Genomic DNA, 22,898 nt, shown 5'->3' on the forward strand with positions numbered 1-22,898 from the left:
GTAAGGAGGAGGAACTGAGGGAAATCTTTATTAGTCGGGAAATTGTGTTGGGGAAATTGATGGGATTGAAGGCCGATAAATCCCCAGAGCCTGATGGACTGCATCCCAGAGTACTTAAGGAGGTGGCCTTGGAAATAGTGGATGCATTGACAGTCATTTTCCAACATTCCATTGACTCTGGATCAGTTCCTATCGAGTGGAGGGTAGCCAATGTAACCCCACTTTTTAAAAAAGGAGGGAGAGAGAAAGCAGGGAATTATAGACCGGTCAGCCTGACCTCAGTAGTGGGTAAAATGATGGAATCAATTATTAAGGATGTCATAGCAGTGCATTTGGAAAATGGTGACATGATAGGTCCAAGTCAGCATGGATTTGTGAAAGGGAAATCATGCTTGACAAACCTTCTGGAATTTTTTGAGGATGTTTCCAGTAAAGTGGACAGGGAGAACCAGTTGATGTGGTATATTTGGACTTTCAGAAGGCTTTCGACAAGGTCCCACATAAGAGATTAATGTGCAAAGTTAAAGCACATGGGATTGGGGGTAGTGTGCTGACGTGGATTGAGAACTGGTTGTCAGACAGGAAGCAAAGAGTAGGAGTAAATGGGTACTTTTCAGAATGGCAGGCAGTGACTAGTAGGGTGCCGCAAGGTTCTGTGCTGGGGCCCCAGCTGTTTACATTGTACATTAATGATTTAGACGAGGGGATTAAATGTAGTATCTCCAAATTTGCGGATGACACTAAGTTGGGTGGCAGTGTGAGCTGCGAGGAGGATGCTATGAGGCTGCAGAGTGACTTGGATAGGTTAGGTGAGTGGGCAAATGCATGGCAGATGAAGTATAATGTGGATAAATGTGAGGTTATCCACTTTGGTGGTAAAAACAGAGAGACAGACTATTATTTGAATGGTGACAGATTAGGAAAAGGGGATGTGCAACGAGACCTGGGTGTCATAGTACATCAGTCATTGAAGGTTGGCATGCAGGTACAGCAGGCGGTTAAGAAAGCAAATGGCATGTTGGCCTTCATAGCAAGGGAATTTGAGTACAGGGGCAGGGAGGTGTTGCTACAGTTGTACAGGGCCTTGGTGAGGCCACACCTGGAGTATTGTGTACAGTTTTGGTCTCCTAACTTGAGGAAGGACATTCTTGCTATTGAGGGAGTGCAGCGAAGATTCACCAGACTGATTCCCGGGATGGTGGGACTGACCTATCAAGAAAGACTGGATCAACTGGGCTTGTATTCACTGGAGTTCAGAAGAATGAGAGGGGATCTCCTAGAAACGTTTAAAATTCTGACGGGTTTGGACAGGTTAGATGCAGGAAGAATGTTCCCAATGTTGGGGAAGTCCAGAACCAGGGTTCACAGTCTAAGGATAAGGGGTAAGCCATTTAAGACCGAGATGAGGAGAAACTTCTTCACCCAGAGAGTGGTGAACCTGTGGAATTCTCTACCACAGAAAGTAGTTGAGGCCAATTCACTAAATATATTCAAAAGGGAGTTAGATTAAGTCCTTACTACTCGGGGGATCAAGGGGTATGGCGAGAAAGCAGGAAGGGGGTACTGAAGTGCATGTTCAGCCATGAACTCATTGAATGGCGGTGCAGGCTAGAAGGGCTGAATGGCCTACTCCTGCACCTATTTTCTATGTTTCTATGTTTCTATATTAATATAGATTGTAAATAGTTGAGGCCCAAACGCCAATCCCTGCGGCACACCACTAGTTACTGATTGCCAACCGGAAAATGACCCATTTATCGCGACTCTCTGTTCTCTGTTAGTTAGCGAATCCTCTATCCATGCTAATATATCACCCTCAACCCCGTGAACTTTTATCTTGTGCAGTAACCTTTTATATGACACCTTATCGAATGCCTTCTGGAAATCGAAATACACTGCATCTGTTGGTTCCCCCTTATCCACTCTGCTCGTTACATCCTCAAAGAAATTTGTCACACATGATTTCCCTTTCATAAAATCATACTCACTCTGCTTGACTGTATTATGCTTTTCCAAATGTCCTGCTACGGCTTCCTTAATAATGGACTCCAGCATTTTCCTAACGACAGATGTTAGGCTAACTGGTCTATAGTTTCCTGCTTTCTGTCTGCCTCCTTTTTTAAATAGGGGCGTTACATTAACAGTTTTCCAATCCACTAGAACCTCTCCAGAACCAGGGAATTTTGGTAGATTACAACCAATGCATCCATTATCTCTGCAGCCACTTCTATTAAGACCATGGGATGCAAACCATCAGGTTCAGGGGAATTGTTCACCTTTAGTCCCATTATTTTACCAAGCACTTTTTCTTTGAAGATAGTGATTGTTTTAAATTCATCCCTCCCTATAGCCCCGTGATTATCCATTATTGGGATGTTTTTAGTGTCTTCTACCGTGAAGACTGATACAAAATATTTGTTGAAAGTCTCTGCCATTTCCCTGTTCCCCATTATTAATTCCCTACTCTCGTCCTCTAAGGGACCAACGTTTACTTTAGCTAGTCGGGAGCAGCAGGAGGTCAAGAATCGAAGCTAATAAAAGTCCAGGGGTTCGGGCAGTCGGAGCAGCAGTCGGGAGCAGCTGGTGTAGGGACAAGAGTAAACAAAGAAGTAATAAGTAATCAAAGTGTGACGTCACAGCCAAGCGGGTAAGTGATTGGCTGGTGAATTGCTGAGTATTTAATCTTTTTTGTTTTCTTTTTCTTTTCTTATTAGTAGGTAACCTTTGGCATTGTTGCCAAATTAAGTTAATTTAAGGGTTAAGTCATGGCAGGAGAGCCCAGACCCGTTTCATGCTCCTCCTGTGCTATGTGGGAAGTCAGGGGCGCTTCCAATGTCCCTGACTACTATGTGTGCAGGAAGTGTGTCCAGTTGCAGCTCCTGACAGACTGTATTGCTGCACTGGAGCTGCACATGGACTCACTTTGGAGCATCCGCGATGCTGAGGATGTCGTGACTAGCACGTTTAGTGAGTTGGTCACACTGCAGGTAAAGGTTACACAGGCAGATAGGGAATGGGTGACCATCAGGCAGAGCAGTGGAAGGAAGGTAGTGCAGGGGTCCCCTGTGGTCATCTCCCTCCAAAAGAGATAAACCGTTTTGGATACTGTTGGGGGAACTGACTCATCAGGGGAAGGCAAGCACAGCCAAGTTCATGGCACCATGGGTGGCTCTGCTGCACAGGAGGGCTGGAAAAAAAGTGGGAGAGCTATAGTGGTAGGAGATTCTATTATAAGGGGAATAGATAGGCGCTTCTGCAGCCGCAATCGAGACTCCGGGATGGTATGTTGCTTCCCTGGTGCAAGGGTCAAGGATGTCTTGGAGCAGCTGCAGAGCAATCTGGAGGGGGAGGGTGAGGATATAGGTAAAAAATAGGACGAGGTCCTACAAGCTGAATTTAGGGAGCTAGGACTTAAATTAAAAAGTAGGACCTCAAAGGTAGTAATCTCAGGATTGCTACCAGTGCCATGTGCTAGTCAGAGTAGAAATAGCAGGATAGCTAAGATGAATACGTGGCTTGAGGAATGGTGCAAGAGGGAGGGGATTCAAATTCCTGGGACATTGGAAGCGGTTCTGGGGGAGGTGGGACCAGTACAAACCGGACGGTCTGCACCTGGGCAGGACCGGAACCAATGTCCTAAGGGGAGTGTTTGCTAGTGCTGTTGGGGAGGGTTTAAACTAATATGGTAGGGGGATGGGAATCTATGCAGGGAGACAGAGGGAAGTAAAATGGGGGCAGAAGCAAAAGGTATAAAGGAGATAAGGAAAAGTGAAGGGCAGAGAAATCAAAGTGAAAAATCAAAAAGGGCCACATTACAACATAATTCTAAAAGGAAAAAGAATGTTAAAAAAAACAAGCCTGAAGGCTCTATGTCTCAATGCGAGGAGCATTTGTAATAAGGTGGATGAATTAACTCTGCAGATAGCTGTTAATGGATATGATATAATTGGGATTACGGAGACATGGCTCCAGGCTGACCAAGTCTGGGAACTCAATATCCAGGGGTATTCAATATTCAGGAAGGATAGACAGAAAGGAAAAGGAGGTGAGGTAGTGTTGCTGGTTAAAGAGGAGATTAACGCAATAGTAAGGAAGGACATTAGCTTGGATGATGTGGAATCTGTATGGATAGAGCTGTGGAACACTAAAGGGCAGAAAATACAAGTGGGAGTTGTGTACAGACCACCAAACAGTAGTAGTGAGGTTGGGGATGGTATCAAACAGGAAATTAGGGATGTGTGCAATAAAGTTATCATGGGTGACTTTAATCTGCATATAGATTGGGCTAACCAAACTGGTAGCAATACAGTGGAGGAGGATTTCCTGGCATGTATAAGGGATGGTTTTCTAGACCAATACATCAAGGAACCAATGAGAGAGCAGGCCATCCTAGACTGGGTGTTGTGTAACGAGAGAGGATTAATTAGCAATCTCGTTGTGTGAGGCCCCATGGGGAAGCGTGACCATAATATGATAGAATTCTTCGTTAAAATGGAGAGTGACACAGTTAATTCAGAGACTACAGTTTTGAACTTAAAGAAAGGTAACTTCGATGGTATGAGATGTGAATTGGCTAGGATAGACTGGCGAATGATACTTAAAGGGTTGATGGTGGATAGGCAATGGCAAACATTTAAAGATCACATGGATGAACTTCAACAATTGTACATTCCTGTCTGGCGTAAAAACAAAATAGGGAAGGTGGCTCAACTGTGGCTAACAAGGGAAATTAGGGATAGTGTTAAATCTAAGGAAGAGGCATATAAATTGACCAGAAAAAGTAGCAAACCTGAGGACTGGGAGAAATTTAGAATTCAGCAGAGGAGGACAAAGGGTTTAATTATGAGGGGGAAAATAGAGCATGAGAGTAAGCTTGCAGGGAACATAAAAACTGACTGCAAAAGCTTCTATAAATATGTGAAGAGAAAAAGATTAGTGAAGTAAAATGTAGGTCCCTTGCAGTCAGATTCAGGTGAATTTATAATGGGGAACAAAGAAATGGCAGGCCAATTGAACAAATACTTTTTCTGTCTTCATGAAGGAAGACACAAACAACCTACTGGAAATACTAGGGGATCGAGGGTCTAGCGAGAAGAAGGAACTGAAGGAAATCCTTTTTTGTCAGGAAATTGTGTTAGGGAAATTGATGGGACCGATAGCCGATAAATCCCTAGGTCCTGATAATCTGCATCCCAGAGTATTTAAGGAAGTAGCCTTAGAAATAGTGGATGCATTGGTGGTCATTTTCCAACATTCTATAGACTCTGGATCAGTTCCGATGGATTGGAGGGTAGCTAATATAACCCCACTTTTTAAAAAAGGAGGGAGAGAGAAAACTGGGAATTATAGACCGATTAGCCTGACATCGGTAGTGGGGAAAATGTTGGAATCAAATATCAAAGATGTAATAGCAGTTCATTTGGAAAGCAGGGACAGGATCAGTCCAAGTCAGCATGGATTTATGAAAGGGAAATTGTTATGTATGTAAACCTGTAATTATCATGTCTAACCACCAGAGGGCTTATCCTCTGGATTCCCAAGGGATTCCACAACTCCTTGGGAGCACCTGTATATAAGGAGACCTCACAGGCTGGAGAGGCACTCTGAGATTTGCAATAAAAGACTACGGTCACACTTAGTTTGAGCTTGCAGCATCTAGTCTGACTCTTTATCCAAGACATAACTGGCGACAAGATACAGATAAGGAACCCCAACGCAACAGTGCAGAGAACTGTGGGCATCCTGGAGAAATTTTCAGAGGGAGATGATTGGGAAACCTTCGTTGAGTGACTTTACCAATACTTCATGGCCAAGGAGCTGGAAGGAGAAGCGAACGCTGCCAAACGAAGGGCGATCCTCCTCACCGTTTGCGGGGCATCAGTGTATGACCTCATGAAAAACCTGCTCGCTCCAGCAAAACCCACAGACAAGTCGTACGATGAGTTGTGCACACTGATCCGGGAGCATCTTAACCCGAAGGAAAGTGTTCTGATGGCGAGATATCAGTTCTACATGTACAAGAGGTCTGAAGGCCAGGAAGTGGCGAGCTATGTCGCCAAGCTAAGGCCCTTGCAGGACATTGCGAATTTGAAGGACACTTGGAGCATATGCTCAGGGCCTTCTTTGTACTTGGCATTGGCCATGAAGTAATACTTCGCAAACTTTTGACTGTAGAGACCCCAACCTTGAGTAAAGCCATAGTGATAGCCCAGGCATTTATCTCCATCAGTGACAATACCAAACAAATTTCCCAGCACACTAGTGCTGCTGCAAGTACTGTGAACAAAGTAACGTTGTTTTCGAATCGAAATGTACATGGCAGGACTTACGCGCCTTTGGCTGCACGTCCGCAGATGACTCAGAGTCTGCCATCAAGGGTGGTGAATACAAGGCAATTAACAACTTGTTGGCACTGCGGGGGGAGATCATCGATTCCATTCATGCCGCTTTAAAGGATACGTTTGCAAGGGCTGTGGAACAATGGGGCACTTCCAACGCTTGTGCAGGCAAGCTGCAAACCCTGCTAATCCTGCAAACCACCATGTAGCAGAGGAGGACAGATCCACGGTGGATCATGACGAACCAGAGCCTCAGACCGAGGAGGCAGAGGTATATGGGGTGCACACATTTACCATAAAGTGTCCCCCGATAATGTGAAGGTTCAATTAAATCGACTCTCGGTGTCCATGGAGCTGGACACGGGTGCAAGCCATTCCATAATGTAAAAAGGCTTCGATAAGTTGTGGTGCAACAAGGCTTCAAAGCTAGTCCTGTCTCTCATTCGTACCAAACTCAGAACGTACACAAAGGAACTGATTCCTGTAATTGGCAGTGCTACCATAAAGGTCTCCTACGATGGAGCGGTGCACGAGATACCACACTGGGTGTTACCGGGCGATGGCCCCACGCTGTTCGGCAGGAGCTGGCTGGGAAAGATATGCTGGAACTGGGACGACGTCCGAGTGCTTTCGTTCGTCAATGACACCTCATGTGCCCAGGTCCTAAGCAAGCTCCCCTCGATGTTCGAACCAGGCATCGGGAAGTTCCAAGGAGAAAAAATGCAGATCCATTTGATTCCGGGGGCGCGACCCATCCATCATAAGGCGAGAGCGGTACCTTACATGATGAGAGGGTGGAGATCGAGCTGGAGAGGCTGTAATGAGAGAGCATCATTTCGGCAATCGAATTCAATGAGTGGGCCAGTCCGATCGTTCCAGTCCTCAAGGGAGACGGCACCATCAGAATCTGTGGTGATTACAAAGTAACTATCAATCGTTTCTCAATGCAGGATCAATATCCACTACCAAAGGCAGGCGACCTATTTGCGACGTTGGCGGGAGGGAAAACGTTCACGAAGTTGGACTTGACCTCGGCCTACATGATGCTGGAGGAATCTTCGAAACGCCTCACCTGCATCAACATGCACAAAGGTCTTTTCGTTTACAACAGATGCCTGCTTGGGATTCGATCAGCCGCGGCAATATTCCAGAGAAACATGGAAAGCTTACTGAAGTCGGTCCCGCGCACCGTAGTCTTCCAGGACAACATCTTGGTTACAGGTCGGGACACCGTCGAGCACCTGCAGGAGGTTCTTATTCGGCTTAATCGTGTGGAGCTCAGGCTAAAATGCTCGAAGTGCGTTTTCCTGGCGCCTGAAGTGGAGTCCCTGGGGAGAAGAATCGCGGCGGACGGCATCAGGCCCACCGATTCGAAGACGGAGGCAATCAAGAACGCACAGAGCACAGAACGTGACGGAGCTGCAGTCATTTCTAGGACTCCTGAACTATTTTGGTAACTTCTTACCAGGTCTTAGCACAGTGTTAGAACCCCTGTAATCTTTACTGCGTAAGGGAGATGAATGGGTATGGGGTAAAAGCCAAGAAAATGCCTTTGAGAAAGCTAGGAAGCTGTTATGTTCAAACAAATTGCTTGTATTGTAAATGTTTGGTACTAGCATGTGATGCGTCGTCAGACGGGGTCGGGTGCCTATTGCAACAAGCTAATGAATTTGGGAAATTGCAACCGATTGCTGATGCATCCAGAAGTCTGTCTAAGGCTGAGAGGGCCTACAGTATGATCGAAAAAGAAGCGTTAGCGTGTGTTTACGGGGTAAAGAAAATACATCAATATCTGTTCGGCCTCAAATTTGAATTGGAAACCGACCATAAGCCGCTTATATCCCTCTTTTCTGAAAATAAGGGGATTAATACGAATGCATCGGCCCGCATCCAGAGATGGGCGCTCACGTCCGCATACAGCTACGCCATCCGCCACAGGTCAGGCACAGAAAACTGAGCCGATGCTCTCAGTAGGCTGCCATTGCCCACCACTGGGGTGGAGATGGCACAGCCTGCAGATTTAGTTATGGTAATGGAAGCATTCTAGAATGAGCAATCACCTGACACCCCCCGACAGATTAGACCCTGGATAAGCCAGGACCCCTTACTGTCCTTAGTAAACACCTGTGTGCTCCACGGGAGTTGGTCTAGTGTCCCGTTAGAGATGCAGGAAGAAATAAAGCCGTACCAGTGGCGCAAAGATGAAATGTCTATACAGGCAGACTGCCTCCTATGGGGCAATTGGGTAGTTGTGCCACAAAAGGGCAGGGACACTTTCATTAGTGATCTCTACAGTACCCACCCAGGCATTGTAATGGTGAAAGCGATAGCCAGATCCCACGTGTGGTGGCCCAGTATCGATGCAGACTTTGAGTCCTGTGTGCACAAATGTAACAGAAACATAGAAACATATAAAATAGGTGCAGGAGTAGGCCCTTCGGCCCTTCGAGCCTGCACCACCATCCAATAAGATCATGGCTGATCATTCACCTCAGTACCCCATTCCTGCTTCCTCTCCATACCCCTTGATCCCTTTAGCCACAACGACCATATCTAACTCCCTCTTGAATATATCTAATGAACTGGCATCAACAACTCTCTGCGGTAGAGAATTTCAGAGGTTAACAACTCTGAGCGAAGAAGTTTCTCCTCATCTCGGTCCTAAATGGCTTACCCCTTATCCTTACACTGTGACCTTCCCCAACATCGGGAACATTCTTCCTGCATCTAACCTGCCTATTCCCATCAGAATTTTATATGTTTCTATGAGGTCCCCTCTCATTCTTCTAAACTCCAGTGAATAATGGCCCAGTCGATCCAGTCTCTCCTCATATGTCAGTTCTGCCATCCCTGGAATCAGTCTGGTGAACCTTCGCTGCACTCCCTCAATAGCAAGAACGTCCTTCCAAGGCCTTGTACAATTGCATTAAGACCTCCCTGCTCCTATACTCAAATCCCCTAGCTATGAAGGCTAACATGCCATTTAATTTCTTCACTGCCTGCTGTATTTGCATACCAACTTTCAATGACTGATGTACCATGACACCCAGGTCTCGTTGCACCTCCCCTTTTCCCAATCTGTCGCCATTCAGATAATATTCTGACTTCATGTTTTTGCAACCAAAGTGGATAACCTCACATTTATCCACATTATACCGCATCTGCCATGCGTTTGCCCACTCACCTAACCTGTCCAAATCACCCTGCAGCCTCTTAGCGTCCTCCTCACAGCTCACACCGCCACCCAGCTTAGTGTCATCTGCAAACTTGGAGATATTACACTCAATTCCTTCATCTAAATCATTAATGTATATTGTAAATAGCTGGGGTCCCAGTACTGAGCCCTGTGGCATCCCACTAGTCACTGCCTGCCATTCTGAAAAGGACCCATTTATCCCGACTCTCTGCTTCCTGTCTGCCAACCAGTTCTCTATCCACATCAATACATTACCCCAATACCATGTGCTTTAATTTTGCACACCAATCTCTTGTGTGGGACCTTGTCAAAAGCCTTTTGAAAGTCCAAATACACCACATCCACTGGTTCTCCCTTGTCCACTCTACTAGTTACATCCTCAAAAAATTCTAGAAGATTTGTCAAGCATGATTTCCCCTTCATAAATCCATGCTGACTTGGACCGATCCTGTCACTGCTTTCCAAATGCGCTACTATTTCATCTTTAATAATTGATTCCAACATTTTCCCCACTGCCGATCTCAGGCTAACCGGTCTATAATTCCCTGTTTTCTCTCTCCCTCCTTTTTTAAAAAAGTGGTGTTACATTAGCTACCCTCCAGTCCATAGGAACTGATCCAGAGTTGATAGAATGTTGGAAAATGATCGTCAATGCATCCACTATTTCTAGGGCCACTTCCTTGAGTACTCTGGGATGCTGACTATCAGGCACTGGGGAGTTATCAATTTCCCTAACACAATTTCCTTCAGTTCCTCCTTCTCGGTAGACCCTCGGTCCCCTTGTATTTCCGGAGGGTTATTTGTGGAGACAGAACCAAAGTATTTGTTCAACTGGTCTGCCATTTATAATGTTCCCCATTATAAATTCACCTGATTCTGACTGCAAGGCACCTATGTTTGTCTTCAATAATCTTTTTCTCTTCACTTATCCATAGAAGCTTTTGCAGTCAATTTTTATGTTCCCAGCAAGCTTCCTCTCATACTCTATTTTCCCCCTGCTAATTAAACCCTTTGTCCTCCTCTGCTGAATTCCCAGTCCTCAGGTTTGCTGGTTTTACTGGCCAATTTATATGCCTCTTCCTTGCATTTAACAGTATCCCTAATTTCCCTTGTTAGCCACGATTGAACCACCTTCCCCGTTTTATTTTTTACTCCAGACAGGGATGTACAATTGTTGAAGTTCATCCATGTGATCTTAAAATGTCTGCCATTGCCTATCCACTGTCAACCTTTTAAGTATCATTCGCCAGTCTATTCTAGCCAATTCACATCTCATATCATCGAAGTTACCTTTCCATAAGTTCAGGACCTTAGTCTCTGAATTAACTGTGTCACTCTCCATCTTAATAAGAATTCTACCATATTATGGTCACTCTTCCCCAAGGGACCTCGCACAACAAGATTGCTAATTAGTCCTTTCTCATTACACATCACCCACTCTAGGATGGCCAGCCCTCTAGTTGGTTCCTCGATATATTGGTCTAGAAAATCATCCCTTATACACTCCAGAAAATCCTCCTCCGCCATATTGCTACCAGTTTGGTTAGCCCAATCTATACGTATATTAAAGTCGCCCATGATAACTGCTGTATATTTATTGCACACATCCTTAATTTCTTGTTTGATGCTGTCCCCAACCTCACCATTACTGTTTGGTGGTCTGTACATAACTCCCACTAGCGTTTTCTGCTCTTTGGTATTCCGCAGCTCTACCCATACAGATTCCACATCATCCAAGCTAATGTCCTTCCTTACTATTGCATTAATTTCCTCTTTAACCTGCAACGCTACTCCACCTCCTTTTCCTTTCTGTCTAGCCTTCCTGAATGTTGAATACCCTTGGATGTTGTCTTCCCAGCCTTGGTCACCCTGGAGCCATGTCTCCGTAATCCCAATTATATCATATTTATTAATAGCTGCCTGCACAGTTAATTCGTCCACCTTATTATGAATACTCCTCGCATTGAGGCACAGAGCCTTCAGGCTTGCCTTTTTAACATACTTTGTCCCTTTAGAATTTTGCTGTAATGTGGCCCCTTTTGATTTTTGCCTTGGGTTTCTCTGCCTTCCACTTTTACTTTTCTTCTTTCTATCTTTTGCTTCTGCCCCCATTTTACTTCCCTCTGTTTCCCTGCATAGGTTCCCATCCCCCTGCCATATTAGTTTAACCCCTCCCCAACAGCACTAGCAAACACTCCCCCCTAGGACATTGGTTCTGGTCCTGCCCAGGTGCAGACCGTCCGGTTTGTACTGGTCCCACCTCCCCCAGAACCGCTTCCAATGTCCCAGGAATTTGAATCCCTCCCTCTTGCACCACTCCTCAAGCCAAGTATTCATCTTAGCTATCCTGCTATTTCTACTCTGACTAGCATGTGGCACTGGTAGCAATCCTGAGATTACCACCTTTGAGGTCCTGCTTTTTAATTTAACTTCTAGCTCCCTAAATTCAGCTTGTAGGACCTCATCCCATTTTTTTACCTATATTGTTGGTACCTATATGCACCACGACAACTGGCTGTTCACCCTTCCCCTCCAAAATGTCTTGCAACCGCTCCGAGATATCCTTGACCCTTGCACCAGGGAGGCAACATACCATCCTGGGGACTCGATTGCGGCCGCAGGAACGCTTATCTATACATGTTCCCAGTTAAGCAATGCACCCAGGGAGGCGCCACTAGGTTTATGGTCTTGGCCTTCCAAACCGTGGTCTAGGGTTCATGTCGACTATGCAGACCCATTCTTGGGAAAACATTTTTTAGTGGTTGTAGATGCTTACTCCAAATGGATTGAATGTGTGATAATGTCGACAAGCATGTCCGCTGTCACCATTGAAAACCTATGGGCCAAGTTCGCCACGCACGGCCTGCCTGATGTCTGTGTAAGTGACAATGGGCCGTGCTTTACCAGTGCCAAATTCAAGGAATTCATGACCTGCAATGGGGTCAAACATTTCACGTCTGCCCCGTTTAAGCCAGCGTTCAACGGTCAGGCAGTATGAGCAGCTCAAACAATCAAGCAGAGCTTGAAAAAGGTAACTGAAGGCTCACTGCAGACTCGCTTATCCCGAGTCCTGCTTAGTTACCGCACAAGACCCCACTCGCTCACGAAGGTCCCTCCCGCTGAACTGCTCATGAAAAGGACACTTAAGACAAGGCTCTCGTTAGTCCACCCTGATCTACACGAACAGGTAGAGAGCAGGCGGCTTCAACAGAATAAATATCATGATTGCGCAAATGTGTCACTCAAAATTGAAGTAAATGATCCTGTATTTGTGTTGAATTATGGACAAGGTCCCAAGTGGATTGCTGGCAATGTTGTGGCCAAAGAGGGGGGTAGGGTGTTTGTGGTCAAACTCGCAAATGGACTCACCTGCAGAAAACACTTGGGCCAAACCAAACTCAGATTCACGGACTATCCAGAACAACCCACAATAGACTCTACCTTTTTCGACCCTCCAACACACACACAAGTGGCAACCGATGCAGCGGTTGACCACGATGCAGAACCCATCACCCGCAGCAGCCCAGCAAGGCTCACCACCCCCAGCAGTCCAACAAGGCCAGCTGCGCAGCAGCCCAGCGAAGGCTCAACAAACGACTCACCAACATCAGAATTTGCACCGAGATGATCAACCAGGGACAGGAAGGCCCGAGATCTACTCACATTGTAAATAGTTACACTATTGACTTTGGGGGGGGGGGGGGGCGGGGAGTGTTGTTATGTATGTAAACCTGTAATTACCATGTCTAACCACTAGAGGGTTTATCCCCTAGAGTCCCAAGGGATCCCACAATTCCTTGGGAGCACCTGTATATAAGGAGGCCTCACAGGCTGGAGAGGCACTCTGAAATCTGCAATAGAGAACTACGGTCACACTTACTTTGAGCTTGCAGCATCTAGTCTGACTCTTTATCCAAGACATAACAGAAATCATGTTTGACAAATTTCTAGAATTTTTTGAGGATGTAACTAGTAGAGTGGATAAGGGAGAACCAGTGGATGTGGTGTATTTGGACTTTCAAAAGGCTTTTGACAAGGTCCTACACAAGAGATTAGTGTGCAAAATTAAAGCACATGGTATTGGGGGTAATGTACTGACGTGGATAGAGAGCTGGTTGGCAGACAGGAAGCAAAGAGTAGGAATAAACGGGTCCTTTTCAGAATGGCAGGCAGTGACTAGTGGAGTACCGCAAGGTTCAGTGCTGGGACCCCAGCTATTTACAATATACATTAATGATTGAGATGAAGGAATTGAATGTAATATCTCCAAGTTTGCAGATGACACTAAGCTGGGTGGCAGTGTGAGCTATGAGAGCTAAGAGGCTGAGAGTGACTTGGACAGGTTAGTTGAGTGGGCAAATGCATGGCAGATGCAGTATAATGTGGATAAATGTGAGGTAATCCACTTTGGTGGCAAAAACAGGAAGGCAGAATATTATCTGAGTTAGATGTGGCCCTTACGGCTAAAGGGATCAAGGGAGATGGAGAGAAAGCAGGAATGGGGTACTGAAGTTGCATGATCAGCCATGATTGTATTGAATGGTGGTGCAGGCTCGAAGGGCTGAATGGCCTACTCCTGCACCTATTTTCTATGTTTCTATGAATGGTGTCAGATTAGGAAAAGGGGAGGTGCAGCGAGACCTGGGTGTCATGGTACATCAGTCATTGAAAGTTGGCATGCAGGTACAACAGGCGGTAAAGAAGGCAAATGGCATGTTGGCCTTCATAGCGAGAGAATTTGAGTACAGGGGCAGGGAGGTGTTGCTACAGTTGTACAGGGCCTTGGTGAGGCCACACCTGGAATATTGTGTACAGTTTTAGTCTCCTAATCTGAGGAAGGACATTCTTGCTATTGAGGGAGTGCAGCGAAGGTTCACCAGACTGATTCCCAGGATGGCAGGACTGACATATGAAGAAAGACTGGATCGACTAGGGCTTATTTTCACTGGAATTTAGAAGAATGAGAGAGGATCTCATAGAAATATATACAATTATGACGGGGCTGCACAGGTTAGATGCTGCAAGAGTGTTCCTGATGTTGGGGAAGTCCAGAACCAGGGGTCACAGTCTAAGGGTAAGGGGTAAGCCATTTAGGACCGAGATGAGGAGAAACTTCTTCACTCAGAGAATTGTGACCCTGTGGAATTATCTACCACAGAAAGTTGTTGAGGCCAGTTCGTTAGATATATTCTAAAGGGAGTTAGATGTGGCCCTTACAGCTAAAGGGATCAAGAGGTATGGAGAGAAAGCAGGAATGGGGTACTTAAATTTCAAAAATGATCAGCCATGATCATATTGAATGGCGGTGCAGACTCGAAGGACTGAATGGCCTACTCCTGCACCTACTTTCTATGTTTCTATGTTTCCTTTTTATATACCTGTAGAAACTCTTACTATCTGTTTTTATATTTTTTGCTAGTTTACTTTCATAATCTATCTTCCCTTTCTTTTTTTTTAGTCGCCCTTTGCTATTTTTAAAAGTGTGCCTATCCTCTGGCCCACTAATCTTGGCCACTTTGTATGCCCTTGTTTTCAATTTGATACCTTATTGCCTTAGTTAGCCACGGATTGTTCTCCCTTCTCTTAAAGTCTTGACGACCAGAAAGTTTGACAAAAAACCTTCCATAGAAAGAGTTGCCCAACAAAACATCTTGCCAAAAAAAGGATCTGTGCATTGTGCAGCACCATGGAGCAGATTGGACGCAAATTCAACTTGCCATTCCGCTAGATTGCTTAAGTCAGCTGTGTTGGCTGGGGTGATGCTCAGCAGTGACAGCTGAGAGATGGGGGGGGGGGGAGGAGGGGTGCGGGGGGGGTGATATATTCTTTACAACATCACAAGCACACACATACACAAGGTGGCTCTAAAGGAACTTGTCATCATGTGACTGGTCACATGACCCTTTTATTGTATTTAGATCAGCAGTTGCATTACTGCAGTAGGCCACTAGGTGGAGCAGTAGTCCACTAGGGGCAACTCTATATTACAGGGGGAGGCCATTTTCAATTGTTGCCCACATGAAATGGGCATGCACCTATTTAATACATGGAAATAATAATAATAATAACAACTTTTATTTATACGGCGCCTTTAACGTAGTAAATTGTCCCAAGGCGCTTCACAACAGTTTTTATAAGACAAAACGGATAAATTTAACACCGAGCCACAAAAGAAATATTTAAGGCAAATGACCAAAAGCTTGTTTAAAGAGGTAGCTTTTAAGGAGTGTCTTAAATGAGGAAAGAGAGGTAGAGAGGCGGAGAGGTTTAGGGAGGGAGTTCCAGAGCTTAAGGCCCAAACAGCTGAAGGCACGGCCACCGATTGTTGAGCAGTTATAATGAAGGATGTTCAAGAGGCCAGAATTTGAGGAGTGCAGACATCTTGTGGGGTTGTGAGCCTGAAAAAGATTACAGAGATAAGGAGGGGCAAGGCCATGGAGTGATTTGTAAACAAGGATGTGAATTTTGAAATCGAGGCATTGCTTAACCAGGAGCCAATGTGGTTCAGAAGGCATAGGGGTGATGGGTGATGGTGATTTGGTGCGAGTTAGTACACGGGCTGCTGAGTTTTGGATGACCTCAAGTTTACATAGTGTAGAAGGTGGGAGGCCAGCCATAAGTGAGTTGGAGTAGTCAAGTCTAGAGGTAACAAAGGCATGAATGAGGGTTTCAGCAGCAGAAGAGCTGAGGCAGGGGCGGAGGCGGGCAATGTTACGGAGGTGGAAAAAGGCAGTTTTAGTTATGTGACTGGAAACTCATTTCAGGGTCAAATATGACACCTAGGTTGCAAACAGTCTGATTCACCCTCAGATTGATGCTAGGGAGAGGGGTGGAGTCATTGAGTAGGAAACGCAGTTTGTGGCGGGGACCAAATGAGGGTTCTGTGCTTGTTTAAGGACACAAATATCATTTTCACCAGGGCTTGCATCCTTTTCATCAGTTCTACAAAAGGCACATCATTCACGAGTGAGTATAGTTACGAGGGCGCCATTTCCAGCATTAATTATAGGGATCATCAGCTTCTCTCGGGTAAATCACTGGTTTCTTTATTTTTGAACATGAGCGTACTTTTTTTTGGCTGTTGGATGTAACGTGGAACTTTCCATAAGGTTATCTGGTTGAGTCTATGTCATGTATGTACATTCTGTTTGTAGCCACCAGATGGCGGCATTGTTGGAGGCCACTGAGCAGCACGCGCATGGTGCTGCTCAGGTATAAAAGGCCAGCCATTTTGAGAGTCAGGTACTTTGGGCCAAAATAAAGCAGAGTCAAGGTTGTACCTCGCTTAGTTAAACAATACTCAGTTTGAACCTTTATTGCATACATTAGAACTTTGACCAGATGTTTCTGCAATCCTCAGACTGGTATGATGGGTTTGGTGATCGGCATGTCATTGTGCCTGGAAGAGGAGGAGGAGCAGGCAAGAGTCCAGAAACTTGCAGTTGCAGAGAGAACAGAAGGATTGGTCCAAGTCAGCATGGATTTATGAAAGGGAAATCATGCTTGACAAATCTTCTAAAATTTTTTGAGCATGTAACTAGTAGAGTGGACAAGGGAGAACCAGTGGATGTGGTGTATTTGGACTTTCAAAAGGCTTTTGACACGGTCCCACACAAGAGATTGGTGTGCAAAATTAAAGCACATGGTATTGGGGGTAATGTATTGATGTGGATAGAGAACTGGTTGGCAGACAGGAAGCAGAGAGTCGGAATAAACGGGTCCTTTTCAGAATGGCAAGCAGTGACTAGTGGGGTACCGCCAAGGTTCAGTGCTGGGACCCCAGTTATTTACAATATACATTAATGATTTAGATGAAGGAATTGAATATAATATCTTCAAGTTTGCAGATGACATTAAGCTGGGTGGCAGTGTGAGCTGTGAGGAGGATGCTAAGAGACTGCAGGGTGACTTGGACAGGTTAGGTGAGTGGGCAAATGCGTGGCAGATGCAGTATAATGTGGATAAGTGTGAGGTTATCCACTTTGGTGGCAAAAACAGGAAGGCAGATTATTATCTGAATGATGACAAATTAGGAAAAGGGGAGGTGCAACGAGACCTGGTTGTCATGGTGCATCAGTCATTGAAAGTAGACATGCAGGTACAGCAGGCAGTAAGGAAAGCAAATGGCATGTTGGCCTTCATAGTGAGAGGATTTGAGTATAGGAGCAGGTAGGTCTTACTGCAGTTGTACAGGGCCTTGGTGAGACCACACCTTGAGTATTGTGTGCAGTTTTGGTCTCCTAATCTGAGGAAGGACATTCTTGCTATTGAGGGAGTGCAGCAAAGGTTCACCAGACTGATTCCCGGGATGGCAGGATTGACATATGAAGAAAGACTGGATTGACAAGGCTTATATTCACTGGAATTTAGAAGAATGAGAGGGGATCTCATCGAAGTATATAAAATTTTGACGGGATTGGACAGGTTAGATGCTCCCGTTCCTGATGTTGAGGAAGTCCAGAACCTGGGGTCACAGTCTAAGGATAAGGGGTAAGCCATTTAGGACCGAGCTGAGGAGAAACTTTTCCACCCAGAGAATTGTGAACCTGTGGAATTCTCTACCACAGAAAGTTGTTGAGGCCAGTTTGTTGGATATATTCAAAAGGGAGTTAGATGTGGCCCTTGCGTCTAAAGGAATCAAAGGGTATGGAGAGAAGGCAGGAGTGGGGTACTGAGGTTGCATGATCAACCATGATCTTATTGAATGGTGGTGCAGGCTCGAAGAGCCGAATGGCCTACTCCTGCACCTGTTTTCCATGTTTCTATGTGAACAGGATCAGGTTCAGCTTTGACTCCCTGAAACATAGCCAACACACACCATCTGCGCTCGCACATGATAAAAGACCTCCTGGGCAAGGCACCAGATGGTGGTCGCATCCCATGGGACCGTACCCAAGCATGACTTACTGTCTGCGAAGGTGGGAGAGGATTGGCAGTTAACATAAAGGTCCAGCTGCTATAGCAGAAGGGTGTGTGCTTTACTGTTTTGGGGAATAAGCCTTTGATTCCTTGCGTTATATTTTGATGTTAATGCTTACTAAGCTGGCATAAAGAGATTGCAGTGAACTTACAGTCTGCTGGACATCTGGATACAATCACGATGCTACTTATTTTTATTTGTGTTGGGCGAATTTAGTGCTAATCTAGGCGAGGGTTGTCTGTGCTGGACAATGAAACACATTTCCATTTTCAGTACTCAGTTTCAGCATCGAGCCCTCTGAGCTCTGGTATAGCAGAGGTTACATGGAGTAAAGCTCCCTTTGCTGTTCAACCTCAGAAGTGCACACCCTACTGACATCTGAATTTTCCACACCATCCATCCGTATACCCCTTCTGCATAACATAGTAAGAGAGAAGCATAGGAATACGAGTAGGGCATTGAGCCCCTCGAGCCTGTTCCGCCATTCAATGAGATCATGGCTGATCTGTGACCGAACTCCATATACCCAGCTTGCCTTTGAGATTGCAAATTTCATGCCAAATTATGGGTAGATTTGTTCAGTGATGCCATAGCACCTCAAGCTGTTTTTATATTGGACCCCAAGGATTGGGGATCTAGTGCAATCTTAAGTTAAGCATCTGTGCTGCTGAATGTCAAACACTATAAATAAGCGGCCATGTGAGTTCTGCCAGCATCCATGACAGAAAGTCACGCACCTCGTAACTTTCGCTGACAGGGTTATGGGGAGTAGGGAAGGAAGTGGACCTGAGTCCATGATCAGATCAGCCATGATCGTATTAAATGGTGGAGCAGGCTCAAGGGACTGAATGGCCTGCTCCTGCACCTATTTTCTATGTTTCTATAAGAAATAGGAGCACGAGTAGACCATACGGCCCCTCGAGTCTGCTCCGCCATTTAATACGATCATGGCTGTTCCGATCATGGACTCAGGTCCACTTCCCTGCCCGCTCCCCATAACCCCTTATTCCCTTGTTTTCAGAAACTGTCTATTTCTATCTTAAATTTATTCAATGTCCCAGCTTCCACAGCTCTCTGTGGCAGTGAATTCCACAGATCCACAACCCTCTGAGAGAACAAATTTCTCCTCATCTCAGTTTTAAATAGGCGGCCTCTTATTCTAAGATTATGCCCCCTAGTTCTAGTCTTCCCTATCAATAGAAACATCGGGCCCAAGTTTCCACATGATTTGCGCCTGATTTTTAGGAGCAACTGGTGGAGAACGGACTATCTTAGAAATCGCAATTCTCCACATTTTTTTTTCTGCAGTTCTAGTCAGGTAGAACAGTTTCACTTTGGAACAGAATTTTTTCTTCAAAAGGGGGCGTGTCCGGCCACTGACTCCTGATTTGAAAGTTTCCACAGTGAAAACGTACTCCAAACTAAAGTAGAATGGAGCAAGTGAAGATTTTTGTAGAACTGAAAAAACCTGTTCTACACATTAAAAAAATCAGGCGCAGGTTACAAATTAGGCGTCCAGAACGAGGTGGGGGGGGGGGGGGGGGAAGTCATTAAATTCTACAATAAATCCTTATTTATACTTATACAAATATTATACAAATAAATCCAACCTGAATAAACATTTATAAGCAAAGAAAAGATTAAATAAACCATCTTCCTACCTGTGTGAAAGTGCTTCAGGCAGGGAGAATGCTGCAGGAAGCCTCACAAAACGAGGCAGCCGTTCGTTCCCACTGGGGGGGGGGGGGAAGGAGGAAACCGTTCGTTCCCACGGGGGGGGGGGGGGGGGAAGGAGGAAACCGTTCGTTCCCACGGGGGGGGGGGGGGGAAGGAGGAAGCCGTTCGTTCCCACGGGGGGGGGGGGGGGGGGGGGAAGGAGGAAGCCGTTCCCGACGGCGGGCGGGGGGGGAGGGAAACGGCTGCCTCAACTTTCTGAGGCTTCCTGCGGTCTTCTCACTGCTGCAGGAAGCCTCAGTGCTGATGTGCTGATGGCAATGTGCTTTTATTAAAAAATGTTCAAAAATTAAACAGCTACAAAGAACTACAAAAATGGTCGAGTGCCAATGTTTCCTTCACACTGCGCGTGCGCGAACGCTCCAACGCACACACACAGCGTTGCCGGCAGGAAAAAAACTAATTTAAATGGTACCCGCCCCCTCCCACTTACAAAATCGGCGTGAGTGGTAGGCTCCGCCTCCTTGGGCGCTGCGCCAAGCAAACATGGAGCTGCAGGGCGCTCCAGAATCGCGCGTTTTTTTTTCGGCGCGAAAAACGGGCGCCCAGCTCGGAGGGGCGCCAGTTTTTTATCGTGTGGAAACTTGGGCCCATCCTTTCTGCATCCACCTTGTCAAGCCCCCTCAATCTTATACGTTTGATAAGATCACCTCTCATTCTTCTGAATTCCAATGAGTAGAGGCTCAACCTTTTCAACCTTTCCTCATAAGTCAACCCGCTCATCTCCGGAATCAACCTGGTGAACCTTCTCTGAACTGCCTCCAAAGCAAATATGAAAACCAAAACTGCATGCAGTATTCTAGGTGTGGTCTCACCAATATCCTATATAACTGTAGCAAGACTTCCCTGCTTTTATACTCCATCCCCTTTGCAATAAAGGCCAAGATTTCATTGGCCTTCCTGATCACTTGCTGTACCTGCATACTAACCTATTGTGTTTCATGCACAAGTACCCCCAGGTCCCGCTGTACTGCAGCACTTTGCAATCTTTCTCCATTTAAATAATAATTTGCTCTTTGATTTTTTCTGCTAAAGTGCATGACCTCAAACTTTCCAAAATTAAACTCCATATGCCAACTTTTTGGCCACTCACTTAGCCTGTCTATGTCCTTTTGCGGATTTTTTGTGTCCTCCTCACACATTGCTTTTCCTCTCATCTTTGTACCGTCAGCAAACTTGGCTACATTACACTCAGTCCCTTCTTCCAAGTCGTTAATATAGATTGTAAATAGACAGATGGATGGATACTTGTAGGTGGCCATACCCGACTGGCGTGTACAGACCAAGAACTTTATATTGTGCAGTGGGGAACAGCGCATGAAGAAACCCCTATATTTTATTGACTTCAGTGTTATGGCTTGCCATGGTAGAATTTGATCACAAAATCTCTGAATTTCAAGTTTATATGTCGAATCACGGATATCTGGGAGCGAGCTACAGGCTGGATTTTTATTGAGGGGGTCCAGGCGATTTACGTATTGTATACCAGATATCCAGGAATCAGTCACAGGCTGCAATCTAATAGTTTCTTACAATTTCCTTTCCCATATTACAAAATTGAGCTGTTATTGGGCGAGTCTACGTCACTACGAAATGTTTTGTTGTGGGGCGACGATTACTGAAACCCGTCGAGCCCTGCTCTTACCAACCTGAAGCATCGCTGGTTTTTACATTGATGGTATAGGTTGTTTTCTCCATCATCTCTTCATCGTTGACCACCGCTGCCAGCTCGCAGATGGTTGACCTTTTAATGCCCCGTGTTTTTGAGAGCCAGTCATTGTAGGTAAATGTGGTCATTTCCTCCGTGGATTGGTTCAGCATGATAACCTACCAGAATGGAAAAGAATCAATGCACCCGGGAGGAATAAAACAGGGCACTCTTTTATTCCAAGTTCATTGAATACATTTTCACCACTCAGTTATGCACTCTCTTCATCCAATTTCCACCCTTCCACTACTCCAAGAAAGGTCAGCGACGGACGTATACCATTATAAGAATGACTCACTCTGCCTCTCTGGAATACTCTGTTGCCTTATACACTGCTAATTATTCCAATCTCCTCAACTGTTGCTTTTCATAAGAGCATAAGAATTAAGAGCAGGAGTAGGCCATTTGGCCCCTCGAGCCTGCTCTGCCATTCAATGAGATCATGGTTGATCTTCTACCTCAACTCCACTTGTCTGCACTATCCCCATATCCAAAAATCTATCGATCTCTGTCTTGAATATATTCATAGACTGAGCCTTCACAGCCCTCTGGGGTAGAGAATTCACCACCCTCCTCCTCTCAGTCCTCAATGGCCGACCCCATATTCTGAGATTGTGACTCCTTAGCCAGAGGAAACATCCTCCCTGCATCTACCCTATCAAGCCTGTAAGAATTTTGTATGTTTCATGTTCTTTCCCGCTGCATTGTGATTCGATTCACACCTGTCTCAACACAGCCACTACATCCCCTCAAACGTACCCAAGTAGACACTTCCCATATGATGCAAGACTCTGTACTTGGCCCCTTCGAGTTGATTATTTAAATTAGCATGCCTGGTTTCCGCTTCCACATGGTTGCAAACTCCACCCAACTCTACTTCTCCACTGACATGGTTGTAGTTATACTTTTTGACTCTCTGAATGACATTAAATCTGGGATGAGTAAAAATTTCCTTCAACTCAATGACAGCAAAACTAAATCCACCCTGTTTGCCCCCCACCT

At 45.5% G+C, this 22,898-nt stretch overlaps 1 protein-coding gene across 1 annotated transcript in view; it reads right to left on the reverse strand.

Moving 5' to 3' along the window:
- Positions 1 to 22,898, reverse strand: part of loxhd1a (lipoxygenase homology PLAT domains 1a) — a 279,592-nt gene that overhangs the window by 22,324 nt on the left and 234,370 nt on the right. Inside the window, exon 36 of the mRNA XM_070859753.1 lies at positions 21,838 to 22,015. Coding sequence (XP_070715854.1) covers positions 21,838 to 22,015 — 178 coding nt within the window. The remainder of the gene's footprint in view (positions 1 to 21,837; positions 22,016 to 22,898) is intronic.

The sequence above is a fragment of the Pristiophorus japonicus genome, chromosome 2, assembly GCF_044704955.1.
Source record: "Pristiophorus japonicus isolate sPriJap1 chromosome 2, sPriJap1.hap1, whole genome shotgun sequence".
Classification (NCBI taxonomy): Eukaryota; Metazoa; Chordata; class Chondrichthyes; family Pristiophoridae; genus Pristiophorus; species Pristiophorus japonicus.